Below are 21889 nucleotides of genomic sequence, written 5' to 3' on the forward strand. Positions count from 1 at the left end.
ATGGACCGTGTGAGCTTAAAGAGGCATGTTGTGAGGGTCCTGAGAAGGAGGAGAAGCACAGCGGCTCAGATAAGCCCCCAGAGGGAAGGGAGCTCAGGATGGCAGGCAAAGACGAGGATGGAGTAGATGGAGGTCTGCTTGCGGGTGTGGAGGTATCAGAAGTTGCATGAGCCCCCGCTAATGGCTTCTCTTTCCTGTGAAGCAGAGGGAAGACTTCTGAGAGTGAAGAAAGCCATCTGTCCTGCTTCCCTCCCCAGCTGGCATCCTCCGTTACTGACAAGAAGGTGCCTCCATGGACTTAAGTCTCTGGCCAGAGGTATTGAGGGTAGAGGTGCTTCCTCACCCCTATCCCTGCCCCCAGCCAACCACAGCCAACCCCTGGGGCCCTCGCAAAAGGCAAAGTCCACAGGCCACATCCTGACTGCTAACTGGGTGCTGGTTTAACTTTAACCCCTTACTTATCAACCTCTCTCAGTCAACACAATTGAGTCTTTACTCTCCTCCTCACCAATGGCCTTAATACACACTGCCAGAATAAAGAACCTGGGATCAGAAACTCCTTCTATTTTTGGTTCCTTCCCCTTCCTGTTTCTTCTGTTCTTAGCTGTCTCTCACCAGCTCAGGAGCATCTTCCCTTCTACTACAGAGCATAGAGCATCTCCTTTGAAGCCAAGTCAAAATGACCCCAATCCATCTCTGAGCTCCTGTATCTTTAAACTGGTATATTACAGAAACCATGAGTGAGGCTTGGCAGAGGGGTTGGCATTCACTCAGTATTATTACCTTTTTTTCCCTTGACCTACCATCAGGGAAGCACTAGGGTGAGGCAGGCAAGGTGCCTAGGGGACCAAATTTAAGGAGGGATTACTCTCAAGGTCATGCAAGCACAGGGTAGGAGTGCTTGATAAGTACGAGGCTTATCAGGGGCAGGCAAGTACAGGACCTGAGAGTGATGCCTCCTTAAATTTTGCATCCTAGAAGCCTCTCCAGCTTCACCCTAGCGCTGCCCCTGCCTACCAGCTATGCAGCGCCTCCTCCCCACCCGGCCAGATGTTACGTACTTCGGGGCTGTTTCAGGATCACTTGCAACACAGTGGTTTTCCTGAAGGTCAGGTTCCCCAGGTAGATACTGCAGGTGTAGTTTCCTCCATCAGACTCCTTCACTCCGTGGAGCATTATAGAGCCATCATTGCGGGAAGGGTCTCCCACCAAGTTTACACGGTTCCGGAAGCGGCCCCAGTTCTGGGGGTACCCTTTGGGTGCCCTGAGTTTGGGCTGATAGCACAACACAATCTCCTCCTAGAAGGGAAAGGCAAAATGTAGGAGACTGAAGGACTGGGGTTGGAGGGAGCTCTTGGGATTCACAGGCCCTACATGTAGAAGCAGTAAAGGTATCATCAGAAAGTATCAGAAAACACAAAGCCACAGACACACGGGTCCACACCAGCCTCCTTGCTGCTCCTGAGTGCTGGCCTCAGGGCCTTTGCACTTGCTGCTCCCTATGCCTGGAACACTCTTCCCACCTAGACAGACACATGGTTGCCTCCTTCACTTCCCCGAGACCTCTACTCAAATGTTACCTTTTTGGTGAGGCCTCCCTGACCACCTACATAAAAAAACAATCACAAAAGCCTGCTTTCTTGTTCTCCATAGCTCTTACTATTACCTGACATACTGTGTATATATTTCTTCATTATTACTATTATTTGGCTGCACTGGGTGTTAGTTGCCCCACAGCATGTGGGATCTTAGTTTACTGACCAGGGATCAAACCAGTGTCCCTACATTGCAAGACGAATTCTTAACCACTGGATCACCAGGGAAATTCCTATTTCTTCATTATTTTTCTCTGTATCTCCCTCCATCTTGATTGTAAGTCTCCCACCAGGGCAGGAGCTATGAGTGTTCACCATATAACAGGCGCTTTAAAAATACTTGTTAAATTAAAAAGTGTCAGAATTTTTCAAAAAAGTATATAAATACCATCATCTTTTAGAAGTTTCTAAGAATAGGAAATGAGGATACAGACACAAATATGAATGAAAAGACCTGGCACCTAACCTGTTGTCTCTTGTGATTCAAATTCATAACTCACAAATGTCAACTATCATCCTATGTTCTGCTGTGACTCAGTTTGGTGGATGACAATTAAATATACAATGGGTTCCCAGAGATGAAACTGAAACTACCTGTAATTCCCCAGACCCCACCATGAAGCCATCCTTTCTGATCCACTCAAACAGCATATAGGAATCAACTGAGTGTAAATGACATTTTGTATGGATGACCTGGAATAAGTCTTCATTTGTAAAAGGTAAATCTTTTCTAAGCTTTGTATCTTAACTTTTATTAACAATAAGTTATGTGGGATGTCTCTCAAGACACAGCTTGACTCATCAGGACATCACCATGCCATAGTTGACATCTACTGGTCTAATGAACTAACCTGCTGTTTACTGCTTCAGCGTTCCTGTGAAGTACCCTCCTCATCTTGGCCTCCAGGATTACTAATCCCAACATTCAACACGTCCATGAAGACAAAGAAAATCCCATCACATAAATGGGGTGAAGGGGTGCAGAAGAAAACTCACAAAAATAACCCAAATAAGACGGTCATTCTTATGCCTAACCCATTGCTTTCCTGGCTAGGTCACCAAAAGCATTCCCCCTTGTTATTCCATGAATTTTATAAAAAGGAAAAGAGAGAGAAAGGATAAAACCAAGATGCTGTAGCCAAGTCATGAACCAGTGTTCTAAATTACCATGTCCTAGATGCATCTTGACAACCCAAAAAGTCGAACAGTAGCAACATCTGCTTCTTCACCATCTTCATTAGTCATTTTTCCCAACTGGAAGCTGAAATTGCCCAGCCAAACTAAGAGGCCCAGTTTTTTTTTTTAACAAACTCCAAAGTCCAAGCCCTCATAAGACCACCATGTGGCACCTGATGCCTAGGTTCTTGCTGTCCCCACTCTGTCCTGGCACCACACAACAAGGGTGTCTCCTCCGTACCTTGGCAGGCTCTCCTGATGAGAACATCCAGTCTACCCTGCTCACGTGCTTCTCTTCTGTGCTGTGGAAAACACATCCCATCCGAGTCGAATCACCCACATGAACCATCAGCTCTGGGGATAAAATAAAATGATAAATCAAGTCACACTCAAAGTATAATCTCTAGAAGCCAAAGAACTTCTGGAAGAGATCATGTTTAGCCAAAGATCCTCAGCAGTAAAACCAATGTCACCACCACACACTGCACACTTTCCCTCTGTGCGGCCAGAATATTCGGAGGCTTCTCATCAAACCAACACGATACCCCAAGGATAAGAGAGCACCCTCTAGCTGTCAGCACAACATCAAGTCTGAGGGTCCCACTGATGTCAAGAAACACTTTCTGGCTTCTCTTTAATTCCTTTCTCCTTCTTCTTTCCTAGAACTTCTCCCACAAGCCCCAACTTCACTTCAAGCCTGTAACAAAGAATGGAAAACCATGAAGCCCTCCACTTTCTGTTCGCCCACTTGAGGAACCACATCTGCTTAACACAAACAGGAAGTAGAAATAACTCTCATTCTTGTAAATAACCCACTGGCTCTGCCAGGTGAAAAACTGAATCATGGGTGACTCTCTTCTACTTAATTCTTTTACAAGTTGTCTTAGGACTTGCTTAGGACAATTCTCGCTAGACTATAGGTCACAGGACTGCTTGCTAATTAGGTCAAACAACAGACAGTTTTCCTTTTGACTTTTCTCTCATTTTAATCCCTGTCTCCACTTCCCCACCTGTTCCCCCTTCCACACCTGCTCCCCCTTCCTCCCATTCTTGGCTTTCCAACTCGTAGTCATTTCCTCCTGCTTATTTGTGTAAACAGCTGATCCCATCATATATTTACTACTTATGTCATTTTAAGAAGTCCCTGAAAAAGAAAATAATAAGAAAGATGCTTCTGATTTTCCAACAGTGCTCTATATAAATGAACCGCAAAGTCAGTCAAGAAATGAAAGGCAGGATGGTATTTAAGGGAGACACAAGTCTAGGTCTTATTTGGACAGAGTTCAAAAGAGCATTGAGCAAAGCTCACAAAGCAACACAGCACATCAGCTAACTTTTTCATCCAAATTGTGTCCCTGGGAGAACACTAACTTCCCGCTCAGCAGGAAAGATGTACAGTGGGAGGAAAACAAAAGAAAATATTATGAACTTGGAACTCTATGGAGGGAATTATTTTGGAAGTAATAAAAATTCACTCCAAAGAATATCAATAGTGAAGAAAATGCCCTCTAAATCTATGAGTATATCAAGAATTGAACCCTATATTTTAAATGCAATAATAAGAACTAAATATTCTGAATTCTTTCAACACACCAGACATGTGGTAAACACCTAGGTTATCACCTAGTCATTACAATATTTTGAGATATGCACTATTATCCTCCCATTTCACAGAGGAAGAAACTGCATGAGAGCAGCACTTCATGGCCAGTAAAAGGCAGAGCAGAACTCACACCCAGGCCTGAGTGAAAACAAAGCCCACGCGTTCTCACCCCCTTTACTGTTACCACCTCACATAAGTGGAAAGATGGCTGATTCTAGAGCAAAAGTACAGGAAGTTAACATTATTTTTATTTGTAAGAAAACTGTCTATACAACTGAAATTTGTCTTTCAAATATTAGGAACTTTCTCTAAATTAAAATTTAAAGCCTGTCAGATGTGATTCTAAAACATGGACTTTTAATTATTTCATTATCTTCCCTCCTTTCTAGTATCATCAGTTCAGTTTAGTCGCTCAGTTGTGTCTGACTCTTTGCAACCCCCATGGACTGCAGCAGGCCAGGCTTCCCAGTCCATCACTAACTCCCAGAGCTTGCTCAAACTCAAGTCCATCAAGTCAATGATGCCATCCAACCATCTCATCCTCTGTCATCCCCTTCTCCTCCTGCCTTCAATCTTTCCCAGCATCAGGGTCTTTTCCAATGAGTCAGTTCTTCCCATCAGGTGGCCAAAGTATTGGAGTTTCAGCTTCAGCATCAGTCCTTCCAATGAATATTCAGGACTAATTTCCTTTAGGATTGACAGATTTGATCTCCTTGCAGTCCAAGGGACTCTCAAGAGTCTTCTCCATACCACAGTTAAAAAGCATCAATGCTTCAGTGCTCAGCTTTCTTTATGGTCCAACTCTCACATCCATACATGACTACTGGAAAAACCATTGCTTTGACTAGGTGGACCTTTGTAGGCTTTTTCTAGTATCATGGGGCTTCCCTGATAGATCAGTTGATAAAGTTTCTGCCTGCAATGCCTAAGACCTCAGTTCAATTCCTGGGTTGGAAAGATGTGCTAGAGAAGGGATAGGCTACCCACTCCAGTATTCTTGGGCTTCCCTTGTGGCTCAGGTGGTAAAGAATCTGCCTGCAATGTGGGAAACCTGGGTTTGATCCCTGGGTTGGGAAGATCCCCTGGAGAAGGGAAAAGCTACCCACTCCAGTATTCTGGCCTGGACAATTCCAAGGACTGTATAGTCCATGGGGTTTCGTAGAGTCGGACATGACTGAGTGACTTCCACTTTCAACTTCACTTTCTTTCTTTCTAGTATCACAGACCTTCATAAATTGAGAAGAGATTAGAATAGAATAAAAATAACTAGAGTAATGAAGTAATGATGTTGAAGCTGAAACTCCAATACTTTGGCCACCTGATGCGAAGAGGTGACTCATTTGAAAAGGCCCTGATGCTGGGAGGGATTGAGGGCAGGAGGAGAAGGGGACGACAGAGGATAACATGGTTGGATGGCATCACCGACTCAAAGGACATGAGTTTGAGTAAACTCTGGGAGTTGGTGATGGACAGGGAGGCCTGGCGTGCTGCAGTCCATGGGGTCACAAAGAATCGGACACGACTGAACTGAACTGAACTGAATGAAGTTAGGATCCAGAAGTCACCTAAAGCTCACCTACTATGCCACCTACCACGTGCATGAGTCTCTTCAGTAAGAGTATTTTCTCTCCCTGAACAACTCAAAACATTGTTCAGGCAATTCATCTGCTATGAAAACTTTAATTCTATTTTGAATCTTAAAAATACAGATCACATGATTGAAATAATATGCACATGCTTGAGCAACAATTAGTTTTTGTTCTCTTTATACATCTCGTTAACTATTATATATCTATACAGTGTAATTATATAATCGGTGAACACACACATTCAGATGCCTTAAAATCCTTTCCAGAATACAAGGAAGCAAATTCTTGAAAAAGAAAGAGAGAAAAGCAAAGAAAAAGAAAACTGTCTCTAGCTTTTAAAATAAGAATTACAAGTAAAAGAGTTGAAGCAGTAGAAAGACGGAAAAATAACAAACGGAAGAGTAAATTTCGTGGAGGAAGCCACACATGAGTTTCCACCTGGGAGTAGATGGTCACCAGGCAAGTGGTTAGCACTCAGAGCTATTCCCACTCTGGCTTGAAGGCAAAAGTAAATACTCGTTGCTCCACTGGCTACTGGAAAATATCTGCCTCCCATAAAATTGCTCTAGCCTACTCCCAAGGACTCAACTCTTAAAATTGCCTGCTTTGGATTTGTTCCCTCTGTGTCTCTTCTAAGCAGGAAAAGGCACCATTTTGTAGGACATGCTTGCATGTTCTCAAGGCCAGCATCAGAGAACAAAGAAGAAAGGGGTAACTCAAAGATACTCCTTGGGAGACACAGGTAGCTGGTTCATTTCTTCTTCCCGGAGAGCCCTTGCTTTGAAATCAAAGTAAAAAAATGCAATTGATAAAAAGTATTAATATGAAGTTAGGAGTGAGGTCAGAGGCCACTTTCCACAATTCCGTCTACCACTTCATTTTTTTAGAAATCAGATGCAAGTGAGAGATGCTAACCTAAGGATTTCATTCATTTGACAAATGTTTATTGACTGCATACTCTGTGCCAGGTGCTGTGCCTGGGGCTGGTCATGAGACCAAGAACACAGATGCAAGTGTTCGGACACAACTGAACAGGTGTGATGAGTGTGTCACCAGAGAGGAGAGCTGGGTGCTCCAAAGGAGCTCATTGAAAGGACAGACCTAAGCAAGCTGGCAGGGAGAGGGGTCTAGATCCTAGCTCCTGCACTAGAAAGCAAGCCCTCCTGAGGACATAGACTGTTCTTCCATTTCACACTTTTTTGTTGTTGTTTTCTTCTTTTCAATCTTTTATGTTTGGTTGCACTAGGTCTTCATTGCTGTGTGCAGGTTTATTCTAGCTGTGGAGAGCAGGGACCACTCTCTAGTTGCACTGAGCGGGTTTCTCACCGTCGTGGCTTCTCTTGCTGCGGAGCATGGGCTCTTGGGTGTACAGGCTTCAGTAGTTGTGGCGCACAGACTTAGTTGGTCCACAGCATGTAAAATCTTCCTGGATCAGGGATCAAGCCCGTGTCCCCTGCATGGGCAGGTGGATTCTTATCCATTGTACCACCAGCGAAGTCTCCATTTCACACATTTAAAGAGTATCCCTAATTCTGTGATTTTCAAACTTTTTAAAGCAGCAGAATTCTTTCTTCAAACAAAATCTTACCTGGAAGTCCAAGAATACAACAGAAAAAAAGGAAAAGGACTCAGCTGTAGTGGAGGTGGAAATCTGAGGTCCTGGCGTGACTAGGTCCTCTGTCCCCGCCTGCCTTGTTCTCACCCCCTGTGTGGCCCACCAGGTCCCTTGGACCCTGAGTGTTCTACAGAGCATGTTTTTAAAACCAACAAACTACAGAAGCTATTTATAAATAGGAACATGAGGTCCTAGGAAGTTAGGGAAACCTGCTCATTTGTTTTATATCCCCCAGAAAACATAGTTACCTACAAAATATGGAGACAACATCAATCTGCAAAACTTATGGGGAGCAGCAGGGTATAATGGAAAGAACATGAACTATGTTGACAGAGGTACCAGGGTCCAAGTATTGGATATGCCACTTAATAAATATATATCCTCAGGCAAGTCACTTAAACTCTCTAAGCCTCAGTTAACACGTCTATAAAATGAAAAGGAGAAACATGGTACTTCCTTCACAGAATTATCATAAGGATGAAATAGGTTTAAAGTAATGATAAAATAATGATCATCATTATTTTTATTTAAAGAGCACCATTGGGACTTCCCTGGAGGTCCAGTGGTTAAGAATCTGCCTGCCAACGCAGGGGGCACAGGTTCAATCCCTGGTCTGGGAACTAAGATCCCACATGCCATGGGGCAACTAAACCCATGCACCACAACTACGGAGCCCACGCCCTAGAGCTCATGCCCCACAAGTGAAGTCACCTCAATGAGAAGCCCACACACCACAAGTAGAGAGTAGCCACTCCTGCGAGCAGCAACAAAGACACAGAGCAGCCAAAAGTATTAAATAGATAATGTTTTTTAATCTGTGGGTTACTTTAAAAAACTAATAATAAATAGCAAGCACCATTTATTGAGGACTCACTTCATGGTAAGTACCTAGCCCACTGACTAGGATTTGCTCAACAAAATCAGTTCACATCCCTCTTTGCACACCAAATCTCTTGCCCTTTGCCCTTCTCTGCGTAAGCATTCATATTACCTTTGGGTTCCTCTGGCAGTACATTCAGGATGACCACCTTTTTGAACACGAGGCTCTCCATTTGGAAGCGGATTTCACAGGTAAAGTTTCCTTGGTCGGTCTCTTTCACGTTTTGGAGCAGGAGGGAACCGTCATGGTGTAAGATGTCCCCCACCAAGCGCACGCGATTCTGGAAGTGCCCCACAGGCACGCTGATGTTTGAGTAATAGAAGAGCACGTACTCATCCTGGAGGGCAACACAACATCAGAGGAAATTTCAAGCCAGAAATTTCTGGCACCAGACCCAGAAGTCTGAGTTCAAAAGCCCCTGTTCCATGGAGGCAGCATAGTCATCGTCACCACCAGGATCAAAGTACTTGGTACCCAATTAAGAAGAAGAATGTGCCAGACAATACTTTAACTGACACAAGACTCTGTGGCTTCTATTAGACAAAGACAACTGGAGAAACAGGGTGAACACATTTTCATTTCTTACAGTTTAAGGTAAAATGTAACACCTACTCTGAAAATCACTTTGGGGATTCAAACTCACAACTTTTGGTGTTTGGCCATGCTGCACAGCATGTGGGAGCTTAGTTTTCCAACCAGGGATTGCACCTGGACACTAGGCCATGAGAGTACAGAGTTCTAACCACAGGACCTCCAGGGAATTCCACAACTTTTGAAAAGCACCTCCCTGTGTTCTGCCATGGCCCCTGGATTCATTGGCATCTAAATGCAACCCCACAGACAGGCTGTTGTAAGAACTCCTGCCACGTTAGCTGTCACCCCTCTCCTTTCCACCCTCCTCCAGGCAGCACATCCTAAGGCATGAGAAGGAGTCATCAAAGGAAATGGTTTACAGACTGGGGGGAAGAGCCATAGGGAATTCTCATTTTCACTTAGGCCGTGGGTATACCCCTCTTATAACAATAAACAGTCAGGAGGTTAAGACTTTGCCTTCCAGTGCAGAGGGTGAGGAGGGTTCAATCTCTGCTCAGGGAACTAAGATCCCACATGTCTTGGGACCAAAAAACTAAAACATAAAACAGAAGCAATATTGTAACAAATTCAATAAAGACTTTAAAAATGGTCTGCAGCAAAAAAAAAAAAATCTTTGAAAAAAGTAAATAGTAACAAAAATTTGAGTGATAGTAATATTATGGAAATAACAGGCTCTGAGCTACTGAAACAATATTTCATTTGAAAACCTTAGGACTTTATTACCAGTCATACATTACTTGGAGTATATTTCACAAATGAGCCTGATACACAAGTATCTCCACAGAATCTCAGATGAGGCTTCATACATTTTTGCTAATCCAAAGAGCTCCCTCACTCAGCCATGCTGAACCTGCCAATCCTAACAGTTTAAGCAGCCATGAGGGAGAAAGAGATGATTCCCCAGCACTTAAATGGATCAGCAGAATGCTGAAAGAATCTCCACCCTCCTGAAGATTACTGTGACATCATTTCTGTGCCTGGGCCATAACTCTTTTTGTCTAGACCAATGTGTTTTCATTCTTCTCACCCCTCCCACCCACCTATGCTACTCCACAAATGGGAGAAACAGGAAAGGAAAGAAACTAAAAGAATCTTATGTCTATGTCTCCTATTAGCTTCTCAATGACCTGAAAAGTAAGTATTACCATTATTCACAGATGGGGAAGTGAAGCTCAGAGAGGTTGAGTAACATTCCCAGCTGACTGTAATCAGCTATGTACCGCCAAGAGATCAAACTAGGAGGCGGCTCAGTTCTGGCGAGGTCCAGAACCCAGCTCCTGAAACCCCACCTCATGGCACGGGATGACTTGATTCTCCCTCTCCCCACATTCTGACACCACTGGCCAGGGGCTTCTGATACACAGCAGGGTTTCCTCCTTGTTACCTTGGTGTGCTCTTCTGATGAGAACATCCAGTCTACCTTGGTCACATGTTTCTCTCCTGTGCTCTGGGAAACACATCCCAGAAGGGCTGAATCACCCACGTGAACTGTTAGCTCCACGGTGGAAATAGTCAAGTCATTCAGGCCCAAGGAATAACCTAGAGAAGGCAACAGGCAAGAGAGACATCATCAGACAAACTCACTCAACAGCAAAACTTAGTATTAATCTCCAAGTAGATGCAGACTTTGCTGGTGGCTCAGGTGGCTCAGACAGTAAAGCGTCTGCCCGCAATGTGGGAGACCTGGGTTCGATCCCTGGGTTGGGAAGATCCCCTGGAGAAGGAAATGGCAACCCACTCCAGTACTCTTGCCTGGAAAATTCCATGGACAGAGGAGCCTTGTAAACTACAGTCCACGGGGCCACAAAGAGTCGGGCACGACTGAGCGACGTCACTTCACTTCACTTCCCTTCAAGATGGTAAAGAATCTGCCTGCAATGCAGGATACCCGGGTTCAATTCCTGGATCAAGAAAAAACCCTGGAGAAGGGAATGGTTACCCACTCCAGTATTCTTGCCTGGAGAATTCCAGGGACAGAGGAGCCTGGTGGGCTATAGTCAATGGGGTCACAAAGAGTCTGATATGACTAAGCGAATGACCCAACGTGAACAAAGTATTCAGAGGCCTTTAATTCAACCCAGCGTGGCATTCCCAAGGGTAAGAAAAATACCCTGTGGTTACCCCCATGTGGCCCAAGTCAAGGACTTCTACAGTCTTCATACTGTCCAATGCTCCTAGCTAGACCCTCCCTCTTTTCTAGTCTTCACCCCTGAAATGTCCTTTCTAAAGAAAGAAGAGAGGAAATTCCTTGGCAGTTCAGTAGTTGCTTTCACTGCTGAGGGCACAGGTTCAATCCCTGGTTGGGGAACTAAGATCCTACAAGGCACGCAGCAGGGCCAAAAAACAAAACAAAACTAAGAAGAAAGAGAGAAACCCTGAAGCCTCTCCCTTGAGGCCGTGAATTTAGGCGCCTATAAGCAGGTGATGATGTCTCCGGCTCCTGGTTTCCCACCAGTCCCCTAACTGAAAGGCCAGTTCACAGGTAACTTTGCTTCCCTCTGTTTTTCTCCTTTTTTCGTTCCTCTACAAAAGCGTATCTCTGGATGTGCTGGCTGATTCTGGCCGTAGTGCAGATCCTTGTAATTAGGTCAATACAGAGCGCGGCCCCTCCCTTGAATTTCCTCTGTTGGCTTTCTCCCCACCTGCCCCCTCCAGTTCTGCCCTCAGCCTGGCTTTCCAGCCTCTAGGGGTTAGTCTACATCATACCCCTCCAATATCTGTCCATTGTTCAAGTAATTTCTCTTTTCACTTAAAGAGAAAATCATTTCTAAAGAGAAAACCACCACATGGATTTTTCTGTTTTCATAAGACATGCTCTATGCAAAGAGACAACCACAGCAAGACACATTCAGTTGCTGGCCAGTTCCCATCAAAGAACAGCCAAGTGAATGGAGTTGGGTATAAACAGAAAATGCGCTGGCCTCTCCATCCAAGCTGTTGTCCCAAGAAAAGACTGTTAACTTCCTGCCCAACAGCAGGCACACACAGTGGGGAAGATGGGAAGGAAAACATGAACTCACCACCCTCTGGAGGGGATTATTTTGAAATAAATCAAAAGTACCTCCAAAAATGATTTGGAATTTTCCTGTAAGGAAGAACTGAGCAGCTTCAAGTGTGGTTAAAGGGATAAGAAGCTATGTAATGTGATATGAAGACTGCTGGCTGCAGAATTAAATGGGCTTGCTAGAAGGTAAGAGCAGCAAGAAAAGCAGAGAGAAACCTGGACTTGACCAGCAGCCTTTGTACAAAAATAACTGAAGAAATCAAGACTTCTGCAGAGGGGGAAAACCTCTCCATCAAGAAGTACAATCCCAGTCGCCCAGTGTCACCAGGCAACTCCACAGGGGGTTAGACCGCCAAGTCTCTGATGGAAGGGCAAAATGCTGCAGGCTGCTTCACCCATCTCTGGAAAGAAAAGAAAGTGAAAGTGAAAGTCTCTTAAAACCCCATGGACTAAACAGTCCATGGAATTCTCCAGGCCAGAATACTGGAGTGGCTAGCTGTTCCCTTCTCCAGGGGATCTTCCCAAACCAGGGATCAAACCCAGGTCTCCTGCATTGCAGGCAGATTCTTTACCAACTGAGTTATCAGGGAAGCCCCTGAGATTATTATAACCCTGATTCCACGGTGAAAAAACTTCTCTAATATGGACTATTTTCTTGTGCGTGCACATGTCTAACTGCATGTGTATGCAAATGCTATGTTGCCTGGAATTAAAGCAAAGACCATTCTTTTGTGCACTTTGCTGAGTCATTCTTTAGGTTACCACATGAAGTCCAAAAAGCTAATAAAAAAGAGAAAAATGGAATCGATAAACAACAAGGTCTTACTGTATATTACAGGGAACAACAGTCAATATCCTGCGATAAACCACAATAGAAAAGAATATGAAAAAGTATGTATATATGTATAACTGCATTGCTATGCTACACAGCAGAAATTAACACAACATTATAAATCAACTATACTTCAATAAAATAAAAAATTTTGGACTTCCCTGGTGGTCCAGTGGCTGACACTCTGAGCTCCCAATGCAGGGACCTCAGGTTCAATCCTTCAACAGGGAACTTGATCCCACACGCCACAACTAAAGATCCCGAGTGCTGCAACTCAGGCTCAACACAGCCAAATAAATAGAATAAATTTTAAAATGAAATTCAAAGAAAAATTTTTTAAGAAAACAAATTTAAAAGTCATGAGAGTAAAGCACCTAATTAATTTATTCTTCTGACAGAGCCATATCCATGGGATAAAGAGAGAGATAAGGGGCTAACAGATGAAAGGGAGCTAAAGGATGAAAAGACAACAGATGAGCCAAAAGCAGCAGCCTTGACCACTGTAGGAACAGGAGACTCCAACCCGGTTCAGGGAGGCAACCAGAGCAGGCTTTTTAAAAGGAAGTAGAGCTTAAGGAGAAGACTGAAGGCTTAGGCAGGCTTCCTAGGGTAAAGTGGGGAGAGAAGGTACTAGGCAAAAGAAACTATCAAAAACTGGGCAAGAGCTCAGTGCATTTGAGGAACTGCAAGAAGGCTGGCATGGCTAAAGGAGGAAAACAATTGCAGGAGCTTAGGGACTCTTTGATGATTTCATTTCCTGATCTGCAACAAGCTGTGGTTTTAAAGATAACAGTTGAAAGTGCAGGAATGCCAGTGAGAAACTTTCTTCATATTCTGTAGGAAGGTCGTAGAACACCCAGTCAGGACCAAAAGGCATTCTGTTTCTAATAGAAACAGAGGAATATTCAGCTTTCCAAGAAAGAGTCTGCTACCTGGCTTCTAAAACAACTGTTTCAACAAAACTATAAAGTTCCAGGCTGGGGTTTCCGTTTCAGCAAAGCAAAGGGAAGTGAAAATACATAAAATTGGCTTCTGAACACACATGAGACTTGAAAGAAATCAAATACCCTCCTTGGTCCCTTGGCTTCTACTTACCCAGTAACACTGGCATCAGGACGACTTTCAGTGGGTAAAACATGCTGTTGTCAATTTTTCAATCTTAAAAGAAAAAATATATATATCAGAAAATAGTGTTAGGAATTCATTCATTTAACCAATCAATAGTGAGCACCTCTGTGAGCCAGTCTTTCTCTGAAGCACTAGGATGCAGCATGGAACAAGGAAGACAAGGTCCTGGGTCACATGCAGTTTGCATGTGGCAGGGAAATGGAGAGAAAAAAGCAGCAAATGAATGAATAAGAAACAGCGGATGCTGGTAACTGCTATGATAAAACAAAACAGTGGTGTTTGGAGAGTCACTTGGGGGCTGCCTCAGATTGGCTGTAAGGGAAGATTATATGAAAGCTGCTTTTCGAGAGAAGTAAAAGCAAATAATTCCAGGATAACCTTAAGATGACAACTCTAAACAATCTACAGTCTGAGAGTTTCATAAAAATGAAAAATTACAGGATACTCAGCCTGAAATGTTTACCTATACTCCAACTAAATTAAAACAACTGCCTTAAATATATAAAGAACGTTCTGAACATGTAAGAAAGGAGATACACAAATAAGAGGGAAATTTTTAAACTCAGTTAAGGCATTCACCAAGTTCTATGACACAAAGAAGCCACCTGAAAGGTCCATGGCGAGATTTTATTTTTTCACTTTTTCAGGCAGGATAGCATGAGTAGAAGGAGAATCGGGCTGTACACAGGCAAAAGTACTTTAAAAGCATCTCTATTATCTCTGTGGTATAAATTTCACTGCATCCACCATTTCCTGGGAATAGATTTGCTGTTCTACACAACGCCCCACAGTTTTCTTAACAAAACAGAAATACCTTAACTCCAAAGAGTCACAGTTCAACCAGCCTTAGGCTCCAACCTACTCCTGTGGTGGGCCTTGGCCATGATCTCTGAACCCTTAACATCCTGGAGTAATTCTACCTCAGAATTTGCTGAAAGGAAAGGTCTTCTTGGTGTATTAACATCATATTACCCTAGCCAGCTCTGCTGAAGTCCAGCACATACATGGTGGCCATTCTAACTTATAAAAAAATGATTACCTAAGAGTTTCTTATCTGAATTTTAATCAACAAAATTCTCCATCTGGGTCTTCCCTGGTGGCTCAGTGGTAAAGAATCTGCCTGCCAGTGCAGGAGACATGGGTTCAATCCCTGATCTGGGAAGATCCTACGTGCCGCAGAGCAACTCAGTCTGGGCACCACAACTCTGTGCTCTAGAGCCTGGGAGCCACAGGTACTGCAGCATGCATGCCCAGAGCCCATGCTCCACAACAGGAGAAGCCACCACAGTGAGAAGTCAGCACACCACAACTAGAGAAAGCCCGCACATAGCAACGAACACACAACACAGCCATAAATAATCACTAAAAAAAATTCTCCATCTGGAAAATCAGGGTCAAGCTGTTCAAGGCAGCCCTTCTTAGGTCTTGCTTATGCAGAAAGTCAGTTGACCTTGATGAGCCTCAATTTCCTCACCTATAACATGGGGATAATGACGCAAGAATCAGATGTAAGAATGTAGATTTCACTGCTTAAAAAAATAGAAAGCATTACTATATAAGATCCCATTTTTTTAAAGCCTGAAAGTCATATAGGAAATAGAGTTATTAGCTTTAAAGGAGATTTTGGACTCTGAGAATCTACCTTTACAAGAATGGCAAATGATGAATCAGAATGAACTGGAAACTTCTTAAGTTTCAGTTCTTGAATCCATTACAACAATGAAGATAACAATTACACTGACTCAGATCTACCAAAAGTCACATTAAGTTTTCCCCAATATAAGTATTTCTAATGAAAATACAGATCTCTCTCAAGATAGCCACAGCATGCTTTATTCCAGCTCTGTATAAAAGATACACCCACCTTATCCCACACATACATCGCTGAGCATGATAAGGGACTTCCTTTATAGTATAACTTTAATTCATCATATCTGGGACAACTAAAATCCCTGTTGTATTCTGGATGAATTTTTTCTCCAGGAAGTTGGTTGCACTCCCTTCATTCCCCAGCAAATAGTTGTCCTATATTCCCCAAAGCAGTGCACTATTTGCACCGAGGAGTGATCATTGATTACAGTGTAGACTTGCCTACACCCTCAAAGGCAGGACCAAAATGCATCTCATTTGTGACTGTCCCATGCCTGTGCTACAGCACTGGTGAAGTGTCTGCACTGGATACGTGCTGATAGCTGCCAATATAACCATCAAATTGAAATCAGCTTCGACATCCTGCAAATGCACTGTTCTATTTTAAGAGGAAACCAGCGACTCCAAAAAGATTCTGAATCTAGTCACCTAACTCAAGACACACAGAGCCACACCCAAATCTTTTTCAAACAAGTTCTAAGAAATGTGCCAACAATCTGACAAATAGAAGATACCCATTTTCAGTCCTAAGTACTCAAAGGCATCATTAGAACTCTGTGTGAATGAATAGAGAAGTGATGACTTAACAGTAAGAGCATTAAGTTTTTAAAAAATTCTCTCCCCAGATCAGACATTCCATTAACTGATTCTTTGATAGTTGGGAAACCACTCCATCTCCCCGGGCCTTATCCTTAAAATTAAAGGATCAGATTTTTCCCCTCTAGTTTTAGCACCACGCTAGAAGTCAGTAGTTGACACTCATTAAACTAGAGAAGAGTATGTGACAGGCACTGTCTGAGTGCTCTGCACATTAACCAATTTAATTCTCACAACCCTCTATGAGGTTTTACACATGAGGAAACTGAGGCACAAATTGGTGAAGTGACCTGCCTAACAGCATAGAGCAAGTGGCAGAGCCAGATTCAAACCGGGGTCTCCTGGATCAGACTGTGTCCTTACTACTATGGACGTCTCCTCCATGCATGTGAAAGTAATCAGTGTTTTAGAGCAAAGCTTTCCTGAACTTCATTTAACAAAACAAGATTAATCTGATCCCCCTGATTGTTCTTCCCACCTCCTGCCCCTAGTTAACTCTTATTCATCTTTCAGATCTCAAATTAAATGTAATTTCCTCGAGGAAATCTCTCCCAAACCACCCTATCCAGGGCACATCCTAGCCACATGTTTTAATAGTACTATTATTTCTCTTTCTTTAGGGCACTTGTCACAATTTCTAAATACCTATTTGCTTAAGCGCTTGTTTGATTAAAGGCTTGTACTCCATCCCATCACCCCCTAAGACTATAAGCTTCATGAGGCCAAGAGCCATGCCTATTGGCCAATGCATCTCCAGCACCAGCACAGAGTAAGACCCAGAGTGAAAGTCCAGGGACCACTGATCAGATGAATTAATAAACACTTAAATGGGCCAAGAACATGACTTGAGTCAAGTTTCAAGTTTCCTAGTTAGTTGGCAGATATTCAGAAATTCCTACCATGTAATATAGATAAACAAATAATAGTAGATGGATAAGCTTTTATATATATATACATATAGTTCAGAATTTTATTATTCAGATGAATAATTCAGAATACATATATGAATCTCAGTCTCTAAAAAATCTAACAGGAGCACTCAGATGAACCTTAAGCACCTTGATGGACTCCATCTGAATCTTCGACTCTGCCAGCTTTCTTCCCAGATGCTGATTTATCTTCTCACCAGCATGTTCTTGAGGTAATTCTGCACAGTAAGTTATCTCATGTGTTGGTCAAATGTTTGGAGCTGAGCTCACGGTTCTTTCACAATATAACTCTTCGTTAGTATCTTCTATCACCCCTGGGGAGTTGTAACTATCAGGATCCCCTTTTCTATTATTAAAAGTGAAAGGGAATTGTTGTCTTTGGCACAATTATAACAGAAAAAAAAAAATCTTCAGAAAAATCTTCAGAAAATCCTCAGAAATGAGATGACCACACAGGATGTGGAAATGACCCCCTCAATATTACAATATTACAGGACAAAATAAGGGAGAAGCACTCTCTCTCAGTCAAGTGTTTGCCCCTAGTAAGGACAAGTGACCACTGAGCCCACCGACAACCTCACCACCTTCCCTCACTCAGGCAGTCATTACTCCTGCTCTCTCCTTTAGACCAGCTTCTATCTAAACCATCCTACTTTATCTTCCCTGAGATCCAGCCATGCAGATGGTGAGGCAAGCATGAACAGCCTAGCCCTCTTGGGAGGTTTAAGTTCCTGACTTCTTAAGGTTAAATATTGGCCTGTGTAGGATTGGGAGAAAAGAAAGGAAGAGTTCTGCCATGAGTCCAAGGAACAGCCAGCCACAGCTCTATCTTAAAGCTGCAAGCAACTTAAAAGCTAAAGCTTGTCACCATCATCATCATCATTTACTCTTTTATTAAGAGCAAACCTTACTGGTTTTTTTCTCTGAGGATCTTAACACAGGTTACTCTACACTGCAGAAAGGAAAACTGGACCCACTAGACTACCTTATGGCAGTCCTCCTGCAGAGGTTCACAGTTCTGGGATTGCCTCACAGCCCAAAAGGATGGCCTTTAAATGAAAACCTTCCGAACCTTCAGAACCAGCTTTCTTCCAAGTGAGAAAAGTTCAAGTCACTGCTTAAGAAATACAAAGCAGGCGCTTACCCAAGATGATGAACACCAGGAGAAGCAACTCACTCAATTCTCCCACTACTGCAGTTCCCAAATCCGACTGAAGACACTTCTGCCTGCACAGAAGGTCAGGCTCAGATTAAACCATATGCGTGCATCCTGAGGTGGCTACAGCGACACAAACAGGAACCTCCAAATTAAGGTTCTCGTTTCAGTCAGCTGGCCTATTACTCAATTTTTATTTACACTTTCATTCTAAAATGAGGTAATAAATTCACCTTACTGAGGCAAGCCTCATGCTTCAGACCTCTGCAGGTATCATCTCCTCTTCTAGGTGACAGTCTCCTAGGATGGGATGTTGAATTGTTCCAGGTAAACAAGCTGAGAAGTCAGCTTCATGCAAACAAAATACATTTAAGATTAACACAAAACATTTTGCTCTGTATCTAAAATATAGCAATCTTGCAATTTTATTTTTCCTCTCAGTACAGAGGGGCAATATAGCCAATCCCTGCTTCCAAAGATATGCCTGTCCCGTCCTCCAACTCACTGCCGAGGCATGTCAATCTCCCCTGACCATGTGACATCAGCATTTCTAGCATACAAGAAGCATTTTATTCCTCAGAGAATCCCTCGGGTGACTTGGACATCCTAGATTAAAAATTCAAAGCTTCTTTGAATCAAGGTATCTTTTGCTTTCAAGTCACCACTTCAAAATAAGTGTTTTCAGTGTACACACCTTCAGTCTTGCCTGCATTGGTTTGACTTACACATGGGCATACTTGTTTTTTGAAACTTGTTCTGTATTGTTTGACACGTTGTTGAATGCTTGCTCTTCTCCAGGACTATGTCGCATGGTTCTTGAGAAAGGGTATGCTGGTAAGCCAGCAACTGAGCAAATACCCACAACATGGTCTATTTTAAACTACCAACATTTTTAACAATTGTTAAAAATTCCTAAAAATTTAACAATCAGCTCTTAAGGTGTGAGCTGGCTCCATCACACCTCTGAATCTGTGCAGATTTTTGCTGGGGTATAGCTCAGAGACGAACGGTTACTGGGTGCCGAAAATCATAAACCATCTCCCTTCTCTTTCACATGACAGCTCTAGTCTTATATGTACACACACACCAAAAAGTAGCCAGAAAGTGGAAAGAAGTTTATTAACTGTGATGTGGTAAAGATCGCAAGAATTACAACGTCTGTGCATATGACCCAACAGTGCATATCCTCCTACAAAAATTAACAAACAAGAAACAAAGTGAAATGCCGCAGGTAACAGTCCAACACTAGAGTCAAAAGGACGGAGTTGCCTCTTCTAGCAGCAAAGTTTTGATTGTGCAATTAAGTGAGAGTCTTGTGCCACACCCTATTGGTCTTCTTACAACTCCCCTTTGGAATCAAAACTGAGTGACACCCAAGAACATGCAGACTCAGGATTTGGCCACCAGAATTTTTTCTAAACAAGGACATGAAACATTCCCTCGTGAAGCACAGAGCCCAGTTTAAGGGCTGCAGACAATGCGCCCCCCAAGAAGCTTGAGGTATCAGGTCACATGGGAAACATGAAACATTGTATAAGTTCACATTTGGTAACAGAATTAAGAGCTCAATGCACAAAACTCATAAGGCAATGTAGCCACAAGTAAAGACTTCAGCAGCCAAAGAAAAACTCTGAAAGGCTTTTAACCCCCTCTGAAGGTTCAGAATTCAATTCCCTTTCTAGACAAGGCTGGTCTCCATAAAGTGTAATAAGAACTCATGGAAAAGCAAAATGAACAAAATAAAAAGAAAATAGCACCTTAGAAAATATTAAAACGGTAAGTTAAAAAAAACACTTTATTTTCCTTTCATCTTTAAAAGGCAGGTATCCAAACACTGCTTTGTGTTTCTCTGAAAAAAGCTGTAACTCAGACCCCAATAAAAGGGCTGAAGAAAGAGCCTGAGAGCAACCTTAAGACTGTGATGTGACCACAAACCCATGGAGCAGACTAGTGGTCAACTTACTCTCCTACCCTGAAGGATTTCATCATTTGGTCACTTAAAAAGGAAGGGACTGATTCAAACCATAATCAAGGCTACAAAATAACATGACCAGGCATTCACACAGCACTATTTACCTAAAGTGATAAACATATCCCGCTGGATGAATCCTTATAACATGCCTGAAAGGAAACTGCCAGAAAACTCAGTCAAAACTGGTCCCTCGTTGACGGGGTATAACTTTACCTGGGTTCCTGTAACATCATCTCTTTCTCAAAGAATGAGGACCCACAAGAAGTCTATCTCATAACTAGATCTCTATCTTTAAATGTCCCAGAGCCCAAATTATCAGCTCTTGTTGCTCAAACTGTTTTCCTTTCTGCGCTGAGGTGTCAGACTAGACTGTCTCACTAGATTGGCCCCAGACAACCGCATACTTAACAAGTAGCCCAAGACTGTGAGACTTAACCACTGTAGATGCAGACTGACAATCTTGCTTCTGCCTCTTCTTTCTTATATGATCAGAGGTAAATCGTGACATCTATTAACTAATCAGACTCTCTCATTAATGGACTAGATTAACATAAAAGGCCAGGCCAAATCTATGAGACGGAATAACCTAATTTTTTTAAATAGATCTTGGCAAAAAAATATAAAAGTGACTTTTGTATAGCATACAGTGCATTGTGCTATAATATAGAAACCTCCTGAGTCACCTAGCAAAGAATCACAGAAAGGGGCTATCCTGTTAAAAAAATCAAATTATGAGAGACATTTTTTGTCTCTCATAATTAAGAACCAAACTCTATCCCTCTATTACAGAGGACTAGACAGTCAACCCTTCCTGATACGTCATACATACTTCTTAATGGCTTATAGAAAATCCCATGTAAATTAATATTTGAAATAATGTGGTGCAGTAGAATGGAGGAAGTTGATAGAAAGTATCAAGAGAACAGAGGAAGGAAGTATAAGTTGTATACACCCTCACTTCCTTATCTCAAATATTATGCAAAAAAGGATTTATAAATACCTTCTTTCACTCATATTTTCTGCATTTTAGAAGAAAATTTTTAAGAACAGCATAGGTTAAAAGATGATTTCATTGCAAATAACTGGTAAAGTTATTCTACTTATCCCCACTAAAAACCCTATGAACAGTTTTTCTTGCCTCTGATCTGAAAGGTCAAGAAGGAAACCATAAACCACTCAGCTGTAAAAAAGTAAAATAACAAATTGCACCTAGTGAGAAAAAGAAAGGAACCCCTCCATCTTAGCATTTCTTAATTGTAAATTGTTGACACTTGAATACTTTAAAAATTCAGTCAAATAAACCACTGACTCCCAATCCTACCATCTCTAAAAAACTGGGGTTATACACTC

At 42.5% G+C, this 21889-nt stretch overlaps 1 protein-coding gene across 1 annotated transcript in view; it reads right to left on the reverse strand.

Annotated features, from left to right (window-relative positions):
• JAML (junction adhesion molecule like) overlaps positions 1-18634 on the reverse strand; it is a 29563-nt gene extending 10929 nt beyond the window's left edge. Inside the window, exons 1-6 of the mRNA XM_052653082.1 lie at positions 18556-18634; positions 13984-14046; positions 10437-10591; positions 8570-8795; positions 3013-3125; positions 1062-1299 (exon numbers count right to left, since the gene is read on the reverse strand). Of these exons, the coding sequence (XP_052509042.1) occupies positions 1062-1299; positions 3013-3125; positions 8570-8795; positions 10437-10591; positions 13984-14026 (775 nt within the window). The 5' untranslated portion in view covers positions 14027-14046; positions 18556-18634. The remainder of the gene's footprint in view (positions 1-1061; positions 1300-3012; positions 3126-8569; positions 8796-10436; positions 10592-13983; positions 14047-18555) is intronic.
• Positions 18635-21889: the final 3255 nt, after the last annotated feature.

Source organism: Budorcas taxicolor, chromosome 15 (genome assembly GCF_023091745.1).
Source record: "Budorcas taxicolor isolate Tak-1 chromosome 15, Takin1.1, whole genome shotgun sequence".
Lineage (NCBI taxonomy): Eukaryota > Metazoa > Chordata > Mammalia > Artiodactyla > Bovidae > Budorcas > Budorcas taxicolor.